The sequence below is a fragment of the Chaetodon trifascialis genome, chromosome 3 (assembly GCF_039877785.1).
Source record: "Chaetodon trifascialis isolate fChaTrf1 chromosome 3, fChaTrf1.hap1, whole genome shotgun sequence".
Taxonomy (NCBI): Eukaryota; Metazoa; Chordata; class Actinopteri; order Chaetodontiformes; family Chaetodontidae; genus Chaetodon; species Chaetodon trifascialis.
The window spans coordinates 28,904,213-28,922,050 of NC_092058.1; the positions used below are offsets into that span (position 1 = coordinate 28,904,213).

The 17,838-nt window shown below is 43.2% G+C and overlaps 1 protein-coding gene across 5 annotated transcripts in view; it reads right to left on the bottom strand.

Annotated features, from left to right (window-relative positions):
• Nucleotides 1–722: 722 nt before the first annotated feature.
• The window catches only part of setd5 (SET domain containing 5), a 32,951-nt gene continuing 15,835 nt past the window's right edge, over nucleotides 723–17,838 (bottom strand). Inside the window, exons 2-25 of one of the 5 annotated variants that reach the window (XM_070958460.1) lie at nucleotides 16,576–16,835; nucleotides 14,345–14,447; nucleotides 13,684–13,916; nucleotides 13,104–13,162; nucleotides 12,815–13,002; nucleotides 12,597–12,635; nucleotides 12,209–12,499; nucleotides 11,798–11,946; nucleotides 11,549–11,666; nucleotides 11,351–11,460; nucleotides 10,769–11,018; nucleotides 10,337–10,420; nucleotides 10,064–10,225; nucleotides 9,615–9,977; nucleotides 9,254–9,514; nucleotides 8,951–9,068; nucleotides 8,476–8,705; nucleotides 8,124–8,180; nucleotides 7,524–8,009; nucleotides 7,013–7,105; nucleotides 4,491–4,771; nucleotides 4,216–4,337; nucleotides 4,017–4,105; nucleotides 723–3,425 (exon numbers count right to left, since the gene is read on the bottom strand). In XM_070958460.1, the coding sequence (XP_070814561.1) occupies nucleotides 2,853–3,425; nucleotides 4,017–4,105; nucleotides 4,216–4,337; nucleotides 4,491–4,771; nucleotides 7,013–7,105; nucleotides 7,524–8,009; nucleotides 8,124–8,180; nucleotides 8,476–8,705; nucleotides 8,951–9,068; nucleotides 9,254–9,514; nucleotides 9,615–9,977; nucleotides 10,064–10,225; nucleotides 10,337–10,420; nucleotides 10,769–11,018; nucleotides 11,351–11,460; nucleotides 11,549–11,666; nucleotides 11,798–11,946; nucleotides 12,209–12,499; nucleotides 12,597–12,635; nucleotides 12,815–13,002; nucleotides 13,104–13,162; nucleotides 13,684–13,916; nucleotides 14,345–14,447; nucleotides 16,576–16,646 (4,530 nt within the window). In that variant the 5' untranslated portion in view covers nucleotides 16,647–16,835 and the 3' untranslated portion in view covers nucleotides 723–2,852. Of the gene's footprint in view, nucleotides 3,426–4,016; nucleotides 4,106–4,215; nucleotides 4,338–4,446; nucleotides 4,772–7,012; nucleotides 7,106–7,523; nucleotides 8,010–8,123; nucleotides 8,181–8,475; nucleotides 8,706–8,950; nucleotides 9,069–9,253; nucleotides 9,515–9,614; nucleotides 9,978–10,063; nucleotides 10,226–10,336; nucleotides 10,421–10,768; nucleotides 11,019–11,350; nucleotides 11,461–11,548; nucleotides 11,667–11,797; nucleotides 11,947–12,208; nucleotides 12,500–12,596; nucleotides 12,636–12,814; nucleotides 13,003–13,103; nucleotides 13,163–13,683; nucleotides 13,947–14,344; nucleotides 14,448–16,575; nucleotides 16,836–17,838 lie in introns of those variants that run through there. The other 4 variants (XM_070958458.1, XM_070958463.1, XM_070958461.1 and 1 more) reach the window with 4 other exon arrangements.

The following is a 17,838-nucleotide window of genomic DNA, read 5'->3' on the forward strand; positions in this document are numbered from 1 at the left end:
TGGAGGTGATTTGAATACACTGTTTTGAAAGATGTCTGAATGATTAGATGAACACAATATAGAATTTATTTACTGATACTGAAAATGCATATTTAGCCTTTTAACCCACTGATGGTTAAAGTGAAAAGGAGCATTTTTTAGAGAACATAATGAGAAGTTGATTGTAATGTCATACACTGTACTTACGGTTAGAGATATTTTTCTTGTAATCTTTAATATCATTAACATCAAATGATATTTTGTTAAAAGTATGAAAGGATGATGAAGGCCTGAGTTGAAAATGTTTGGTGAATAAAACATGGTGCTGAAGAAGAGTAGTGTGACAGCTCTTCATTCTGCATGCTCAAACTGGTCTGCATCGTGTATGTGTTCGAGAAAGTTAGGAAAAAACACTTTATTGCTTAGCCCACATCATCTTCTACGGCCACAACTATACACTTAAGAGTTTTTGTTTTGTCTGATTAATTTTGGCTTTAAACAACAGAGAGAAAAGACATTGTGGTTTCAATGACAGACACAAGCTTTCCACTAAATTTCACTGAAATGTGAGCAGGTTCTTAACATATCCTGGAAAGTAGCAAAAAGAAGCTAAACACTGGAGAGCCACAGAACAGAATGAAGTCACACTGTAAACCCTGAATGACACTCTTCAGATGGACCCTCATCTTCCCTGCTTAGACTGCTGTGATGTGTGCAAAACATACAAGTGACTCCCTGAAATGAGACATCACAATGGTAGTTTTCAAAATACATTACCATCATGATTATTTTATTATCAAAATGCATTACATCTCTTGCTCTTTAAACCTTGTGGAGGGGAACAATTGAAATAGTTACTACTATGATCTGTGTAAAAATAAAACCAAACCAACAGAATGAACTTTACAAAACAAAAAGAGAATGCAGTGTCTGGTTTTTGGAGGAATCCAGGAACAGACCCAATGATTAGCTTCCAACCGTCTGACAAAGTTGGTCACTCTGACCCTAAAAACAAATATCATGCGATAAATTCAGTGTACTATATTTTCTCCATACAAGTCTATATCACATTTCTTTCTATACAAGTACACATAATCATACATATTGTCCTATTGTGTCTTTTAGGTTGTATTTTTTTCATTTTTAAGGTGCTGGTTAATTTTGGGTCACAACTTTATTTTTTTCAATTTGTCAAACAATCATGTAACATGAGTACCCTTCTGTTTGTTTGTGGACTGGGCAGAGGGGGTGTAGTGGTGGGTAGGGTCCAGTCTTATGACCGGACATCGGTTCATCAAGTCTTCCACACAAACGCGGCTGTTTTCCACATTCGGTCCAAAACAAAAGTCTCAGAGGGAGGAGAGGGCAACTCCTGCTGCTGCCCACCTGTCAGCTTAACGTTGGTCTGAGGTCCCACTGCGGCGGTCAGGAGAACCGTCTCTTTCTTACAAGTCAGTTTATGAGGATCAGAGTTAAAAGGAAAAATAAAAATACAGCATTCTGTGGAAAGGGAAGCAGCTCTCACGGGAGAACATAGCAGCTTTTTTTAACCTAGGTTTTTATAAACAATCCAAACACTCGCTCAGAGATCCCTTCCCCAGTTTTCCTTGGTGTCACATGGAATGCAAGGATTGGTCAGGGAAAAAAAAGAAATTATATCTATATATAGATCTATATATAGATCTATGCATAGATAGATCTATATATAGATCTATATATAGATAGATCTATATATAGATCTATGTATATATTCTACAGGATAAAAACAGTCAAACCAAACATTTTAACTTCGAAATTATGTTGGATTATCTGCCTCTTATTTTGTTCCTGCAACCCATCACTTCAATGATTAGCATGAATTTGGAGAAAAACAAAACTGATATAATGACAAGATGAATGCAACCACATGTGGGGAACATAACTAGATTTCAAATTTATTGGAAAAAAAATGAATGCAGCACCATGATTCATAAGACCTGTATGTCTCAAGTACAATATCAGAAGTCTACAGTGAAGTAGTCCTAATGTGAAGTCAAAACAGTCCAGTGGGGATGAGAGAACAGAAGAGAACCCAAAACAACAGAACACTGGAACAGACGGAGAACCTTGACAAAAGACGGGCTGTTTTCATGTTTAGTGAGAGAACACGGAGGCTGGTAATCACATGGAATGATCGTATCCAGGAAGAGCCCCTACTCCCTGCCTCTCCAATGCATCTTTAGAACGGACGATCAACATGTCGCTTTTGCTTGCATTATTTCCCCCTTTCCAAATCAAACACGTATTTACTGCAGCACAGACTCGGCCACTTGCCAAATCCAAAAGTAATGCTGACCAAAAAAAATGAAAGTAAAACAACTCCTGCTTTCAGTTACATGTGCATCTCAGCATTTATCCAACCTGGGTGCCCTGATGACATGTAGAGCTTTTTTGAACTTTGTACAGACATTTGTGTGGAAGTTGAAACTTTCCGGTACTATAGAGCCTGTTTGCACAGTTTGGCACATGAGGAAACACTGGGGACAATTTCAAGTTACATGTGATTCATGTTTTTTTTTTTTTTTTTTTAGAATGTGTCCAAATCGCTTTTTCCACTGATTCCATAATGACGTCCAAAGTCAATGATTAGCTTTGTGCAGAATGTGATAATTTGTTGTTTTTTTTCCTGAAAATAAAGAAAGAAAAGACTGAAAATAAGAAAAAGAGAAATCTGTAAAGAAGTCTTTGCTCCTCTTAGGTCTGTACATTTCCCCTCCTCAGACTCCCTGAACTCCATTTCCTTGCAGCTTTAGGGGTTGAGGAGGTTCGCAGCTTCGTACACACTCACGCGCACACACTCACTCACACACATACACACACACTTGAACAAGGTCCTAAAAGCTTCCTGACTGTGTCCTTACTCCAGGTCCCTGGAGAGGGGAGTGCTGGAACTGACTGAGGCTTGTCCCTCGCTGCGGGTAGTGTGTCGGTCCGGAGGCTGACAGCAGCCTGGAGCCGGCCTGCAGCGCTGTCTGGCCCGGACTGCCTGACTTCAGGCTGCGAGATGCCTGCTGCTGACTCCCTCTGGGGGCCTGGGCACCCGAGTCCATTTTAGTCTGCCCATGGGCCCTGGGTCCTGGGGTGGGAGTCCCCATCAGGCTGCTGCTGTTCAAAAGGCTCGCTTTTAAGTGGCTGTTGCTGTAGCTGTGGCCTCCGTCCACATTACTGCTGCCACTCTGCTGGTGTAGAGGGCCCGCTGGCAGCCTGGAGTCTGAGGAGGAGGTTGGGGTGGGGTTGTGACTGGGATAGGAGGATGGAGGATGGTCCTGGGACAGTCCCGGGTGAGAGGAGGGGAGGCGTGGGTAGAGGCTCTGGCCTGACGAGGGACTATAGGAACCCCGGAATGGAGAGTTGGAGGTCTGCTGGAGGAACGAAGGGCTGTCTGTCTGCCGGTGGCTCTCTGATGACTGAACACACACAAAAAACATTCACTCTTTGTGACTGACATATTTCTGAGGCTGCATTTCAGGGCTGTGTTGTGAGAGATTCCCATGACATAAGCATTCATGCAACTGGACAAATCAAGATGGTATCTGCAGCTACTAACTAATTTTGTTTCATTCCCAAACTGAATAATAAAATAATATCATATTTATCTTGTGTTTACTGGTGTGGGGCTAAATATGGATAAATATGGCTGGATATACAGGACCTTCAGAAAAATGCAGGATTTCCACTCATAACTCTATAATTAGCACCTGAATGTTTAAATGTCTGTGTTGTAGGTCAGTAACAGCTCATTACTTCCATATCATTTAAAAGCAGCATTGGTCTGACATCATGGGCAGCATATCAAATCCAGAGGAAAGTGCTGCCAAAATGCACTGAAGATTTGAACGATGAAATTGAGTGTATCTTCAATACAAATCAACGCAGAAATAAACTAAATGAGGCAAATGGTCATCAGGCAGCTTGTATACTGATATCACTGTTGCAAACAAACTGTCTGCACACGGGTGGTTGGGGAACAAATGATACAGGAAGCTTGTCCAGACTACCTGGTGTGAGTACACAGAGGGACTGTATCTGTGCGGACTCTTCATGGGAGAAGCCATGGACGCTGCCTGCACCTCATATCGATCTGTATCTGCAAACACAGAAAGGATTCTCAGCTCCAGCAGTGACACAAGCATTCCATTTGGGAAGTTGAAACAACATATACTGCTGTACGTTTTCTTCTGCATAATGTCTTCATACCAGATTCCTTCTCTGCCGGGCCATCACTCCTCTTGTAACTCCGCTCCATCTTGATGCTTCTGAGCACTCGCTCCAGAACCCCCTGACCTTCCCTTAGACGTTCAACAGTAGTGGGGACCATCCTTGGAAAAAATCCAAATCCAGAGGTCATCTGCCAGTCAACTCTACTATCCACTAATTTATCAGACAGCTTTTAAAACATGACAACTTCCAGCTGACGTGACATGCACTGAAAGGTGTCTTAAATTTAGTGAGCAGCATTGTGGGCCTCTCACCACTGGTTGTTGTCCTGGCGTCTGCACTGCACCGACGAGCCCTGGTGGTCTGGAGGACTGACCTCCTCTATCTGTGGGATGGACATGTGTGCTGAGGAAGAGAAGGAGCTGTGTGGGGAGGCAGGGGGCTGCATCTGCTGATGGGAATGGGGATGATGGGAGTCCTGGATGTAGTGGGAGCCAGGCCGGGTGGGCGTGTTGCCCAGAGATGAGCTGCTCCCCACTGGCTCTGAGTCGCGACCGCTTCCCTGCTTCCTCTTACGGTACTCCAGCAAAGACACCTGAAGCAGCAGAGAGAGAAGTGCTGTTAAATACCTGCTGTTGCAGGACTGACACACAGTCTGATGTACAAGTTTAACGCACAACTTGTTGTCATTCACACTGATGTTGGGCCGCTGACTGAATCACATCATTCGCCAAAACTGAGTGATGGGCAGACCGCATGCACCACACCATGGAGGACTCACCTGGAAAGCGTATTTACAACTATTCAATGTGACAGAAAGAAAAACACACCTTTATCACCATGGAAATCACCTTTTATATGAAAATGACATTGTATGCATCTGTTTTTGCTCCAGTCCTTTACTTCTTGCCATGAGAAAGGCTCAAATACAGCATACTGCAGACCACAGTTTGTGTGTTCTGAATGCACTGTTAGTAACATACAGCATCCAAAGCTTTGACGAAAGAGCAGGCAACTTTCAATGCACCACGCAATGATGCAACCACGCTGAAACAACAACTACACAAACACTCATATCAACATCCACAGAAACAGGTGCTCACAGTCTGAGCACACACACAACATATACACACATCTCCACTATTAACAATGAGAATGAGAGCACTCATCCCAGCTTAATGTCATCATGACACAGAAAAGGCTTGTGGGAACGGGGGATATATGAAAGAGGTGGGGGGGGGATGATGACCGCACAGTCAGGTGCTGACATGGATGGCTCTTGCCTGCATCGTTGTGATATATAAGGGAGAGTGTAGAAGACAGCGGTGTCGTCATGAGGACTAGAAGTCAGGGTCTGGAATTACTACCAAGCACTAAATATCAACATCGTCTTCAGTGGACGCATTACTGCGAGTGTCCTATTGTATTTGTCAATGGCTTTTTGTACTACATTTTACAGATATACACAGTATTCAGGATTTGTCTTTTGTGAAATCCTCTGAAAGCTGGCCACCGCACATTTTCTCTCTGGGCCTCTGATTGGTTGTCTGTTCCTATACAAACAACTGCTTGAAGGCAAACTACTGTTAATTACAATTTACTTAAAAATAAGAGAAAACAAAAAGAATGCTGTAATTATTATCCAAATCGCTCAATGTAAACATCCATTTGAGTCACTTGGTGATTCTGCAGCACCATTTGAGGTATGCTCACTTTCAGTTTCACCTTTATTTTAGATAATCTGGCTAATCTATTGGTTCTATTCTAGAACCTATGTGATGATCTGACTGCTTGTGCATCCAGTGCCATTGGAACCATTAACGTTGTTGCCACATCTCAAAATCTTAGCAGTGCTTATTATGGCATGAAGAACAGTCTTATTACAACTGACAGAGCCAAAGGATTGAGTTACAAAAATAAAATAGAACTGTTCTACACTGTATTGACTTTGCTCTGCTCTCTGGATGGGTCAACTGACCCAATTACGGCTAAACTGGAGTCATGAGTCACTTCAAGCTAATTCTGAATAATAAGAAAATCTGAGTGACAGTGAGAATATTAATGAGGGACATAAGCAGGTCATAAGGAGAGCTGATATTGGTACAGTACCCTGAAGGACAGGATGTGAGATATTTTATGTTCATATATTTTCATATGCTCACGTTCATTTAGACATCTGTCTCAATGTCTAGCTTGGCTTGTCTGACATGATGAGTTCTAGGGCAACAATGCTAGCAGCAACCACTGGTTTTTCAATTGCACCACCTTATTTCTACCCTTACATTTACAGGACTATGTGATGTGACCAGCTGCATAAACCTGTCAGCTCCATCTAACATTATATTTGCTTGATCATGACAGATGAATCTTTACATAAACAACTCCCAGAAACATCCATTTGTAGCATCATCAATCTACCCTGAGCCCCAGAGCTTTCCCATAGTGCCTAGCATTATTGAATGTTTCCTTTGCAATGAACCACACTGGCGAATTTAGCCTTGCTTTTAGTAGCACTGAATGGATCACAGTTTGAAGAGCCACGGATGAGATGGAGCAGAGACACATGGGCTTCATCTCAACACCATCATGAGGATTCATGGACCATCGGCCTCTCACGTTGAAGGCAATGGATGAACCTTTACACATTTCAATGAACTTGACTGAAATGGCATAACTTAAAATTCCTGCTCAAAACTATAGCATCATAACTCAATGTAGGTTTGGAGGAGGGGAGGGGGCGGAGCTGTTGGAGCATGGGTGGGTGTTGTATGCAGATGCAAAGAAACAATATTTACATGCACACTTCTAAAGATGTAGTTGTAGGGAGAATATTCACCATATTTTGTACTGGCTTGTATTCACTTCTTACAGCTATAGCCTGGTAATCTGGCTTCCCTGTCAGCAGACTAATGGTATGCTGGTTGGCCCTCTGCCTTGGAAGAAAAGTGGAAGAGAGACTTGGCAAAAAGTGTCAAGGAGCAACGAGGGGGAGGAAGGAGACTGAGGGAGAGGAGGGGGAGGGAAGGGGAGGAAGGGACAAAGCTACAGAGTCGAATCATTTCAGATATACACATAAAATGGTTAAATATGTTTCTTTAAAAGCCTGTTGCTTTTGGACTTGACCACCTGACACAAGGGACCAATTGATATATTTAAGACAGTCAACGGGCAAACAAAGAGCAAGGGGAGAAGCACATCATGAGGTTTGGCTTTTCAGTTTGCACATACCACACTCAAAGTCATTCGTGCTTGAAAAGAACAGATGAAACACCTTAAAATTTACCTGAAAAAGTACCCAATTCCAAAACAGTTTTCACATTCTTATCATTAAGACTTGGAGAACTTGCCTTCTTCTTTTGTGGTGGGTTGTTGGTGTGAGGAGGTGTGCCACTGTCTGGATAGCCTCCCCCATAATGAGGCTCGCTGTATGGTGACATGGAGCCAAGGCCCACATCTCCCAGCAGTCCCTGGCCACTTATGGAGCTGTGAAAGGACTCTGCTGGGGAGAAGCCACCTTCTGACTGGGAGAGTCGGCGGTCAGTGGCCAAAGGGTTTCCCAGGTTTGCATTGAGGGGGGAGCAGGTGTATATGAGGTTGAACTCTGTCCTGAAGGCCTGCTCCCTGTTTTGGGGGGTTAGGTCTGAGGGAGGACAGGACACTGGGTTTAGGGAACTGGTGCCGAGAGACGGTGGGCCCTGTGAATCATGGCCTGAGAGGCCTCCAGGAAGGGAAAAGTCATCTGAGGTCACACCCGCAGGGCTCTCCAAGCTGGAGGGCAGTGACAGGTCTGGGAACTGAGGCCGAGGGATGTCAAAGTCTGTCTGAAGACATGGCTGACGGAGGGAGAGGACAATTAGATAGAGACAATTTTGAGTAAACAAATCAGTAGTTAATAGCACTTAACCGTTTGCATTAGAAGAGTTAGAGGCACAGAGATAGGAGCATACCTCAGGAGAGATGGACTCTGGCCGGTGAACAGGAGACGCCTCAGGGGATGATATGTTCTTGAGAGAAAAGCAAAGGCTATTAGAAACTTCACAACTATAACTGACTATATTTGGACAATCTGCCTCTTGAGTAGCAAAAAGCCCTGAAGCCAAGATTTTCATTTTGGACATGTTTCATACAGCAATTCCTCATGAACGTAAGCAAACTGTCTGAGGTGAATGTCCTTCTAGACTGTGCTCATATGACACTTCTGTGCAATGTCAGAAAGAAAAAGATGGTAGAGCAACAGGATGGTAATGGATGGATGGTAAGAAATTGTGTATCTAGGTGTTGTTGGGGTTGGGTTCTTACTTCAAATTGCAGCGGTGTGTTGCAGCGACTGGCGGGCAGCGAGGGCATGGGTGAGTAGACCAGGCCGTTGGGCAGCAAGGAGCCACAGGGGTTGTGGAGCAGCGGGTGGAGGGAGTCCTCTGGGAGCGGCGGTGTGATGGGTGACAGTGGGCGAAGCAGATGGTCTGAGGGTGCTGGTGTTGTCTCTGCCATATACTTGAAGCGGCGCTTTTTAAATGGTGCGTTTATTTCTGTGATTTAAAAGCACAAAGTGTGGAAAAATTACACTTAAGGTGAAAAACAAGAATACACTTCCAGTGTTTAAGTATAGAAACACATGATGAGAACAACACTGGACTGCAGTTACATGAAGAAAGCACTCTACATTAAGTTGTACTTGTACTAATAGTACCACCCAGCTGCTTAGTTCTGATCTATAGTTCTTCGATTTGCAGCGCTGAATGAGTCATCCAGATGGAGGTGATGATGTACATACCACTGGACAGGGGGTTGGGGGTGGATCTACTACTGGTACTTTGTTGGGAGGAGGTGGACTCTGTGCCGTCCTCCACACTGGCAGAACAACTCTCATCCTCCAGCTGCTTTATCCATCTCTGCATCAAAACAACAGTAATTCAACAGTGTTATATGTGACTGTATTCAGCTTTCGAGGAATGAGCTGCAGACAGGCTTGTAACAGCACTGGCACTCAATGTGGATTTGCTAAGGACAACCACATTCACAGGCATTTTATATACAAATACTCCATCCTTTTACAACACTTTGCTGCATTTCTTACCTTCTTGTAGCAGCCATAAGTGCCATCCATTTGGAGTGGGCGGGGCCGGCGTCGCTCAGGGTTGAAGGGGGAGCCGAAGCGGACGTAGTGTCTGGGTGTGGTGCAGATGAGCGATGAATGGGAGAGGCCTGGCAGCATGTTGAGGGTGGTGGCCAGCACCGTGGGGTCAGTGGTTATCCGCAGTGGGCGCTCAACAGGCACCTCTTGGTGGACCTTCTCCCCTCCAGGGACCTTGTCATTTAACCACTCTGTCACCAGGTACTGAGAGCAAAGAGAAACATAAATGATGCAAGGACTTTACTCTCTTCTACAATAGCCAAAATCCTACAAATAATTTCTACAAAATCTAACGTCCTCTAACCTTCTTGGTCTTGGGGTAGCGCAAATTGCCTCTATTGATGCAGTTCAGACCCTGCCCATCTCCATCTAGGAGATGACCGCCCAGACTGCTCTCTCCGTGGCCATGTTCAGCACCATATGGGCCCTGAGATCCCTCCTCGTCCAGAGCAGCACCCTGATCAGCTGATGATGGCGTTCCTGCCATTGCTGCAGCCGCCTGCTGGGCGAGGGTTTGACGCTGTCGCCGGGCACGCTGGGATGAGCTTGACCGGTAGCGAGAAATCCGACTTTTGGGCCGAGGCTTGGTAGGTCGTGCAGGTTTAGGAGGAGCAATTGGGGCAGGCAGGTTGGGTAATGAGGTCTTTTCTTCAATAGATGGTGTTTCCTGAAGAGGATAAAAAACAGGATTAATTACAAATGTGACAAAGATCGACTCACAGATACAGAAACTATTTGACTTCTCTCACTGACCATAACATAGGTGGTGCGTCGTGTGCTGACCCCAACTCCAGTGTTGTGGGGTATAGGGGTGTTCCCTGCGGGGGTTCCTGCCCCATCCTCAGTTTCCACACCCTCCTCTTTTATCTCTGTGCCTCCAACTCTCCTCCGCCTCCTTTCCAGACTGTTACTTGTCTGCATGAATAAGCAGAAAAACAAAGTTACACAGTTACACAGGCAGTGTCAGAGAATTACCTGAAAGATTCAGTCTTTTCAATAATTATCAAAATATTTAAAATGTCATACTCTTTTACTGGAGATGGCGACCCCATTTTCATCCACCTCTCCATCCTCTCCCTCTTCCACCTTTACATTGTCCAGCAGTCTCTCCTAATGACAGTACATGAGGAAAACATCTTACCCAGCAGGAAGAACAAGCAATGTTTTTTTCTTCTTAAAAACAGGACAAGGCCAGTTTTCGAACTTTAATATTGGATGGCCGTACATCTAAGACTGATAGACAGATTTTGTTGTTTAACTTGATTGTTGAACAGATTTATTTGTAAGATCCCTTAATTTTAGCCAGCCAGCCAGCCAGCCAGCCAGCCAGCCAGCCAGCCAGACACACACACACACACACACACACACACACACACACACACACACACACACACACACACACACACACACACACACACACACACACACACACACACACACACACACACACACACACACCTCTGTGTCACTTGTCCCCTGCAGTTCTTTGGCCTCCTGGTGCTGATCCAAGGTCTGGTTGCTGTCACCTGCAAGGCAGCCCTCCAGCTCTCTTCTCCGGGCTTTTCTTCGTCGGGTCTCAGCACCAACCGGAGGGGAGGGGGGTGGTAGGGAGGGGGGACTCAGCAAGCTCTCCCTGGGGCTCAGGTTGTGCTTCTGAACCGGGCAGTTCTGGTTGCCCTTATGGCAGGCACAGTCCACTTTGTAATTACTGGTGATTTGGTATGAAAGAGGAGAAGATTACACTGGAGAAAATACCAGAGGATGGAAGACATTCTGTAGCAGCAACAAGATCAACCTACAGTTTTTAGGTACACCAAAGCAAAATCAATACCTGTGTCTCTCCTGATAACAACTAAGTTGAATTAATATCTACTGTATGTTTTGAGTCAGGAATTGGACCATTACCGCTAATGTACTTGATGTGAATGTTGCATGGACGTTTGGATTTGACCTGTGTTGCTTTTATGGGGATGGAGGTTTACTAGTGGGCAGTATAAAGGCAGGTGGGAAGACAGATATAGGTTGATGAGCAGTACTGACCAGCTATTGAACTCGTAGTCAAATCCAATGGTGACCTCAGCGTCCTTTGTGATTTGACCAATGGCATAGATACAGAGATGGATCATACCCTCAGCAATCATATGACGAACCTGGGAAAGGGAACATATGCATCTTAGTTTAAAAAAAAAAAAAAAGCAACAGCAAGCACTGGGATTTTAAAAAAGCTTGGGGGCTGACCTCAGCATTGGGTGTACATGACCTCCTGATGAAACGAGCATCATTTCCAAAGGTCCTTGCATCAACACACATCTCTACATCATTAAACTTTGAGTAGAACAACACAAATGGGTAGGGCCTAGAAAAATATGACGACAATGGTATCAACATACAGGTGAAACAACACTGGAATCCAGCTGTGTGTGGACTCAAATACTAAATGTATTGATAGCACAGTGGTCCATTAACACATCTAACATGATCTCTTACTTTTTGAAGAAGTGCCCGTTGACTTCAAATTGTTGTTTGAGCATGACCTTTCCCCGGTATTCAATGATGAGTGTATCAGGTTCCAGATTCTTGGCTGCTCGGAGGATCTTCCTGTGTTTCTGAACCCGTGTTACCCGCCCCAACTGGAGCTATTGACAGCAAATAACATGTTGTTTATTTGTAAATGCAGGAAAACATTCACACAAAAATGCTCTGATGTGATCTTTATCATTCTGTTAAATGGTTTATACAATGTGTTATTGAGGGCTGAATTATTATTGGCGAGTTGCCGCTTAATTGCATCTTTTGGAAAGTTACTGCTGCATGTGCATGCACTGTAGCGTGAGATGAATCAATATACTGTTTGATCCCAAAGTGCAACTGTGAGTTTGGATCAGAACTCTGGCTGACCTGCATCTGTGAGCCCAGCACTGTGTTGTTGCAGGCCAGTTCAGTACGGTTTATGGTGTCCATGGCCTCGACTGAGGCGTGGATCTGTGTGGTGGAAGGAGGAGTTGCGGCGCCGCTCTCGGCCTTTGAGACAGTGTTGCTGGCAGTGCGGTGAAGCTGGAGAAGTGTCTGGACATCAGCGCTGTACTGGTTGGCCAGAGCCTCCTCATACTGGTCTGTCCACTGGCGGATCCTGCTCTCCCATCCCTCTGCTGTGTTCTCATCCAACACATTAGCCTCAGTGATTGAGTTCTAGACAGAAGAAAAGATAAAGCAGGTTTTGACAGCTGGGGTTGGTAGAACTGAGTGAAACCTAACTTAACAAATGTCAGGTTAACTCCAATCTTACTTTCATCCTCATGGACTTCCGAGAACCCTCTCTGAAAGCCTGAAAGAAAGAAAATCATCCTAGATCAATACATGGACATATTCTCAAATCAAAAAGAAAATGTGGCAATCTTGTATCAAAAAATAGAACTTTCACATTGGGCTTAGCTTTAATCAGTTTCTTCGATCTGTCAACTTGACTCATACTAATTCCACTGTGCTTCTCTGCAGTTTGTATACCTTGACCTTCTTGCCCTTTGGCGTTCCACGAGCCTTTTCTGTACTCTTCTTCCGCTTTTTAGATTTACTTCTTTTGACCCGGTTGACAGTAAGTTTGATGCTAGTTGGTGTATGCTGGGTGGCGGTGTAGGAGATAGTGGAGGGTGACACCTCTTCATCACCACTCTCAGTGGCACTGCTCTCTCCAGCTAAATAAAAAAAACAAAGTTAAAGAATCATCTGTTAACATGGGGAAATTAATTCATTCATCATTAATTTTGCACGATACAAATTACTACCGACAATGTACCTGAGACATTTTCTGTTTTTCTGTGCTGGCCTTCTGCTCCTTTCCTCCTATCAAGTCCCCTGTAACAAAAAGGCCATAAAACACATCAGCACATAATGTAAATCAGGACGTTGTTGCAAAGCACATGACAATATCCAATCAGCAGACTGTAGCAACAAATTGCTGAACAGACTAAAAGGCCAAGCACATAACTGAACAATTTAACTGAGCCTGAGGATTTTGAGGTTTCGAGACACAATTTGGATTATGCAGCTGACAAATGGACAGAACATGAACACTTGCTGCATTTTGACCAATGACAGTTGTGAAGGGTTTCACACCATGTTGCAGTGTGGTCACACTACCAGAATTTTGTTTGGCACTATTAAAATAAAAAACACTATGCATTAAATTTGAACAGAAAATATCTAAAAATCAGGCCTTTAAAAGTGTACTGCTTTTCTCAATGGTGGAACTTTGGTTTGATGCACTTCACTGTCCTTTCTCAAATTTCCAAGACTGTTTGGAACGTCTTGCACTGGATACAGCAGATGGAACTTATGTTCCAGGATCCAGACTGGGCAGGTTTTTCATTTCTCACCTGCAGCTGTCACATTTGATGAGCAGGCCATCGGGCGTCAGGCTGCAGTGACACCAGCTGGCCACAGCCCCGTCCTCCTCTGAGGAGCTGTCGCTGTCAGCAGAGTTGTCCTCAGTAGTTTCGTGATAGCGGGAGCCGCGTACCACGCCATTGAGATCCATGCGGGGAATGATGGTTTGGGAGAGCGGGGAGGCGGGTGGGGTGGGGGGAGGGGGCGCGCCATAGTTGTGATCCTGACAACACACAACGGAAGACTGTTGCATCTTCAAACAACGGGTGTTCAGGCAAAAAGGGAAACGGAAAATGGAGACGAATGAAAATGAGGGCAAAAAAACAGGTATGTGAAACAGTACAGCTGTTAATAACAGAAATAGTTTGCGGTTACAGAAGACTAGTAGGATAGACATTCGTGTATCTCATCAAACTAGAAGCACCACCAATCCTTAGTTTAACTCTTACTGTTCTATTTTAATAGAACACAGAACTTGAAAAGATTAGAAACAAGAAAGATTGGATAGATTAAACTGAGTTATTATTTTAGCTTTTAAAATGCTTATAATTGTAGGGAACTTATTTTTGATTAACTGAGTACTACTAAATTCGTACGATAACACATGCTATGATTAGAACTGATGATTAGAAAAGAACTGTATGAACTCACAGCATATGGTAGTCCCCGATACCCATGACTCTGTGCACTCCCACAGCTGTGGTTGTTGTAGTTTTTCTCATTCACGGCAGGACTTGCTTCAACTGACTCAGGGCTGAAGAATAACAAAACACTTATTTTAAGAAAAGAAAACTGGAATTATATGCACAAACCAGTAGATGCTTTCCACTGTGCTCTTCCATAACCGTTACATAAACAACTGTCTTAATTAAAGACATCAGTCACTAGATGGCGCCAAGACCCTCAAGTTGCTCTCCAGCCAGGGAAAACAGCAATTTAGGAAATGGAATGTGAGCCGCCATTATATTATGCAACTCCTTTTGCCCTTTAACTGAGGTCTGGCCAGACAGTGAACAACTCTGTCTTTCCCCCCTGGTCCTCCAAGTCTGGAGCAACCTTAGATGTCAAAAGACTCAAAATGACAAAATGTTACAACCAAACTCCTAGATTTTGTATATCTCAGCAGAGAAGGTGTGTTATGAATGTGTTAGAGTTCTGTTAGAATCAGTCCTTCTAACTGAGGTTTGAGGGAAGCTAAAGGGGGCTGAGAATGGGGGTGGGTGGGAGAGAGAGAGAGACCAACAGCATTCCACATAACCTCAGTCATGTAAGCAGGTTTACCTACAGAGAAGTGGCAACTGTTCTTACTTAGGCTGTCTGTGGACATTTCCTTATACACTACACAGCTGGAGCCTGATGTGGAGCAGTCTACCTCCCTTACACAGACAGGGGGCTGGACAAAACTGAATCAAAAGTGATCACAATTACAGAGACGCTAACTAGGCTGTTCAGGGTGGGCTGTGCCTATGGACAGAAGTCAGCAAATGGTTACAAGTTAACTGAAACCTTTAATAGCATCATAAACAACAATTTGCTCTTTCATTCAATATGGAATAACATACAGTTGCAGCGGCCAGTTATACACTGCACCCAGTGAAACTATTCAAACTATCACATAACAGGTAGAGATAGCTTCAAATTAAGTGGGAAAACAAGAATTTAGGAGATAAAAATTCACAGCCTTGCAAATTCTCTGGTAAATAAAAATGAAAGTGATGATGTTGTGGTCCCATAATGACTGAGTAAACTTTGTAATGCAGAAAATTGACTGTAATCACTAACATTTATGAGGAGGCTTTGATTGGGAAGCCGAATTGCCAGTAGTGGTATTTTGGTTCATGGTCCAGCCCTGGGAGTCAGACTTGCATTGCTTCTTTTTCAAACAGTTCTGAGTTCATATACAACTAACCTGACAAAAGCATCATATACTGCATTTCCTTTACTTCTGTCTGGTAAAGTTTAGTCTTTGGTGAACTACACTTCCCATCTGTATGGGTCTCTCCAGCAAACTTTGTAGAGAAGACAGAAAACCGCTGAAATGATATTGGAAGGAAGCATACTGATCACAATCCAAGGTGCTACAAAGAGAAATGTGAACAAAGGGGAGAGTTTTGCAATGTTGCATGGACAAATGGTGTTGCTTTCAGTAAAAGACTTGTACTACTCTATACCTATCACAACAACATTGCTGATACATTTTTTAAGGGAATAACTAAGCTATTTTTCATTAGCTGGGAATCCCTGGGACCTCAACAAAAACCACTGGAGGTTACTGACACCAATCCTGTAATGGAACAGGAAAGGATAATTTGGCTGTTGATAACTTTTGGCTATAGATTATGATAACATTTTTTCCCCAAACTTGATTGCCAAGATCTGGAGATGTGGCAACATGACCAGAACACAGCTCATTATGGAAAGTAAATCTGTGGTAGGACAATCAACCCTGAGTTTAACCAAATTATTTACAGCACTTAGACATGAAAACAACAGTAAATACACCTGAAATGTTCATTACAAAGCTCCATTGCATTAAACAACTGTGAGCATGCACAACTATGTATGCAGAGTACGTCAAAGGTCCGGTGTCGCTCAGTACAATAGAGAACTTATATTTCTTTGACTCTAACTTTTGTTTTTGTTTTTGCTTTTCAGGTGGTGCAAATGATTAGCTTCAACAGGAAGTTTGTTTACAACCTGTGACACTATGTTTCATGTGAGCAATGCCACCACATGCACAGATACCAGCAAATCATGTGGAAAGTAAAATAAGCAAAAAGCAAAACAACTAAAATAAGACCCAGGTTGCAAATAAACAGATGTTTTCTTTACGGTGAGGGCACAACTATTTGAATTCCACCCAGTATGTAGTGACAACTTACTCTGATCCAGCAGCCATATCTGAGTAAGAGGTTTCAGGTGTGGTGACTCCCAGCGCGATTACTATGCTCATGACGTCCAGCACAGCGACGCGTGGGAGGGGGGGAAGAGGGGGGAGGAGGGGGAAGGGGAGGGGAGGGACAGGATGGGATGGGGGAGGAGAGGTAAGGAGAGGAATCACAGGGTCCCAACTACAGCAACAGACCACTCCAGAGGTGGGGCGCCGCTGAGCCGTAACCTACGGCTCACGGTCATGAGGGACCTGAGGAGAGAGGCCAACAGACAGGGAGACCATCAGTTATACACACATACACAATCTGGATACTGCCGAATAGCCTGCTACATGACTCAGCATCTCCTGTAATATTATGAAAAAGCATGCACTTCACTGGTCGTTAACTGTGCATTAACAAATTTTGGATTGATGCCCCTGACAGATAATAGTCATGATATTGTTCTGTTATGACAGAATATATCAAATTTTCTAAAAAAAAAAAAAAAAAAAAAAATATATATATATATATATATATATATATATATATATATATATATATATATATATATATATATATATATATATATATATATATATTTATTTATTTATATATATATATTTATATTTATTTGATTTTTGAAGAAATATTAGTCAACCTTAAAAAAAATAATAATTGAAACAACCATTACATATACCGTAACAAAGCATGGGTGATTATTTTCATAGGAATCTCAGTCAGCTTCAAGAGCTTTGAAGGCTGCTTGACCTCCCCTACCAATATTTCATGAAGGGATTCTGCATTTACATGTAAGACAAAAATTGCAATTCAAAAATATTAATGAAATATATGAAGTAAAGGAACAGCATTTCACATGTTTTATAGACTGTGTCTGTGCAGTATGGTAAGAACCTTCAATCACATTACAACATAGGCCACTTTCATGGCAGAGATTTCCACTTGTCATAGCAGGAAAAGCACAGCTGTAATTGGTTACGTGTACCAGTAAACCATTCAAATGAGTCAGCAAACAAAGCTGAGACCTTGAAATGAAACTAAATGGAATGTAGTTGTTAATAATACTATCAGTTACACCTGTGCTTTTCCTGTTATGACACATCAAAATGTCTGCCTTTAGAAAGGGTTATTGGCTGTCCTCTCATATTTTGTAAAAAGCTGAATATCCGCCTGTAACACTGGCAACCCTGTCTAATCCTACCTTTTTTGTGACCTTTATTGGTTGGTAAATGTTATGCAGCACAGTTAGTTACT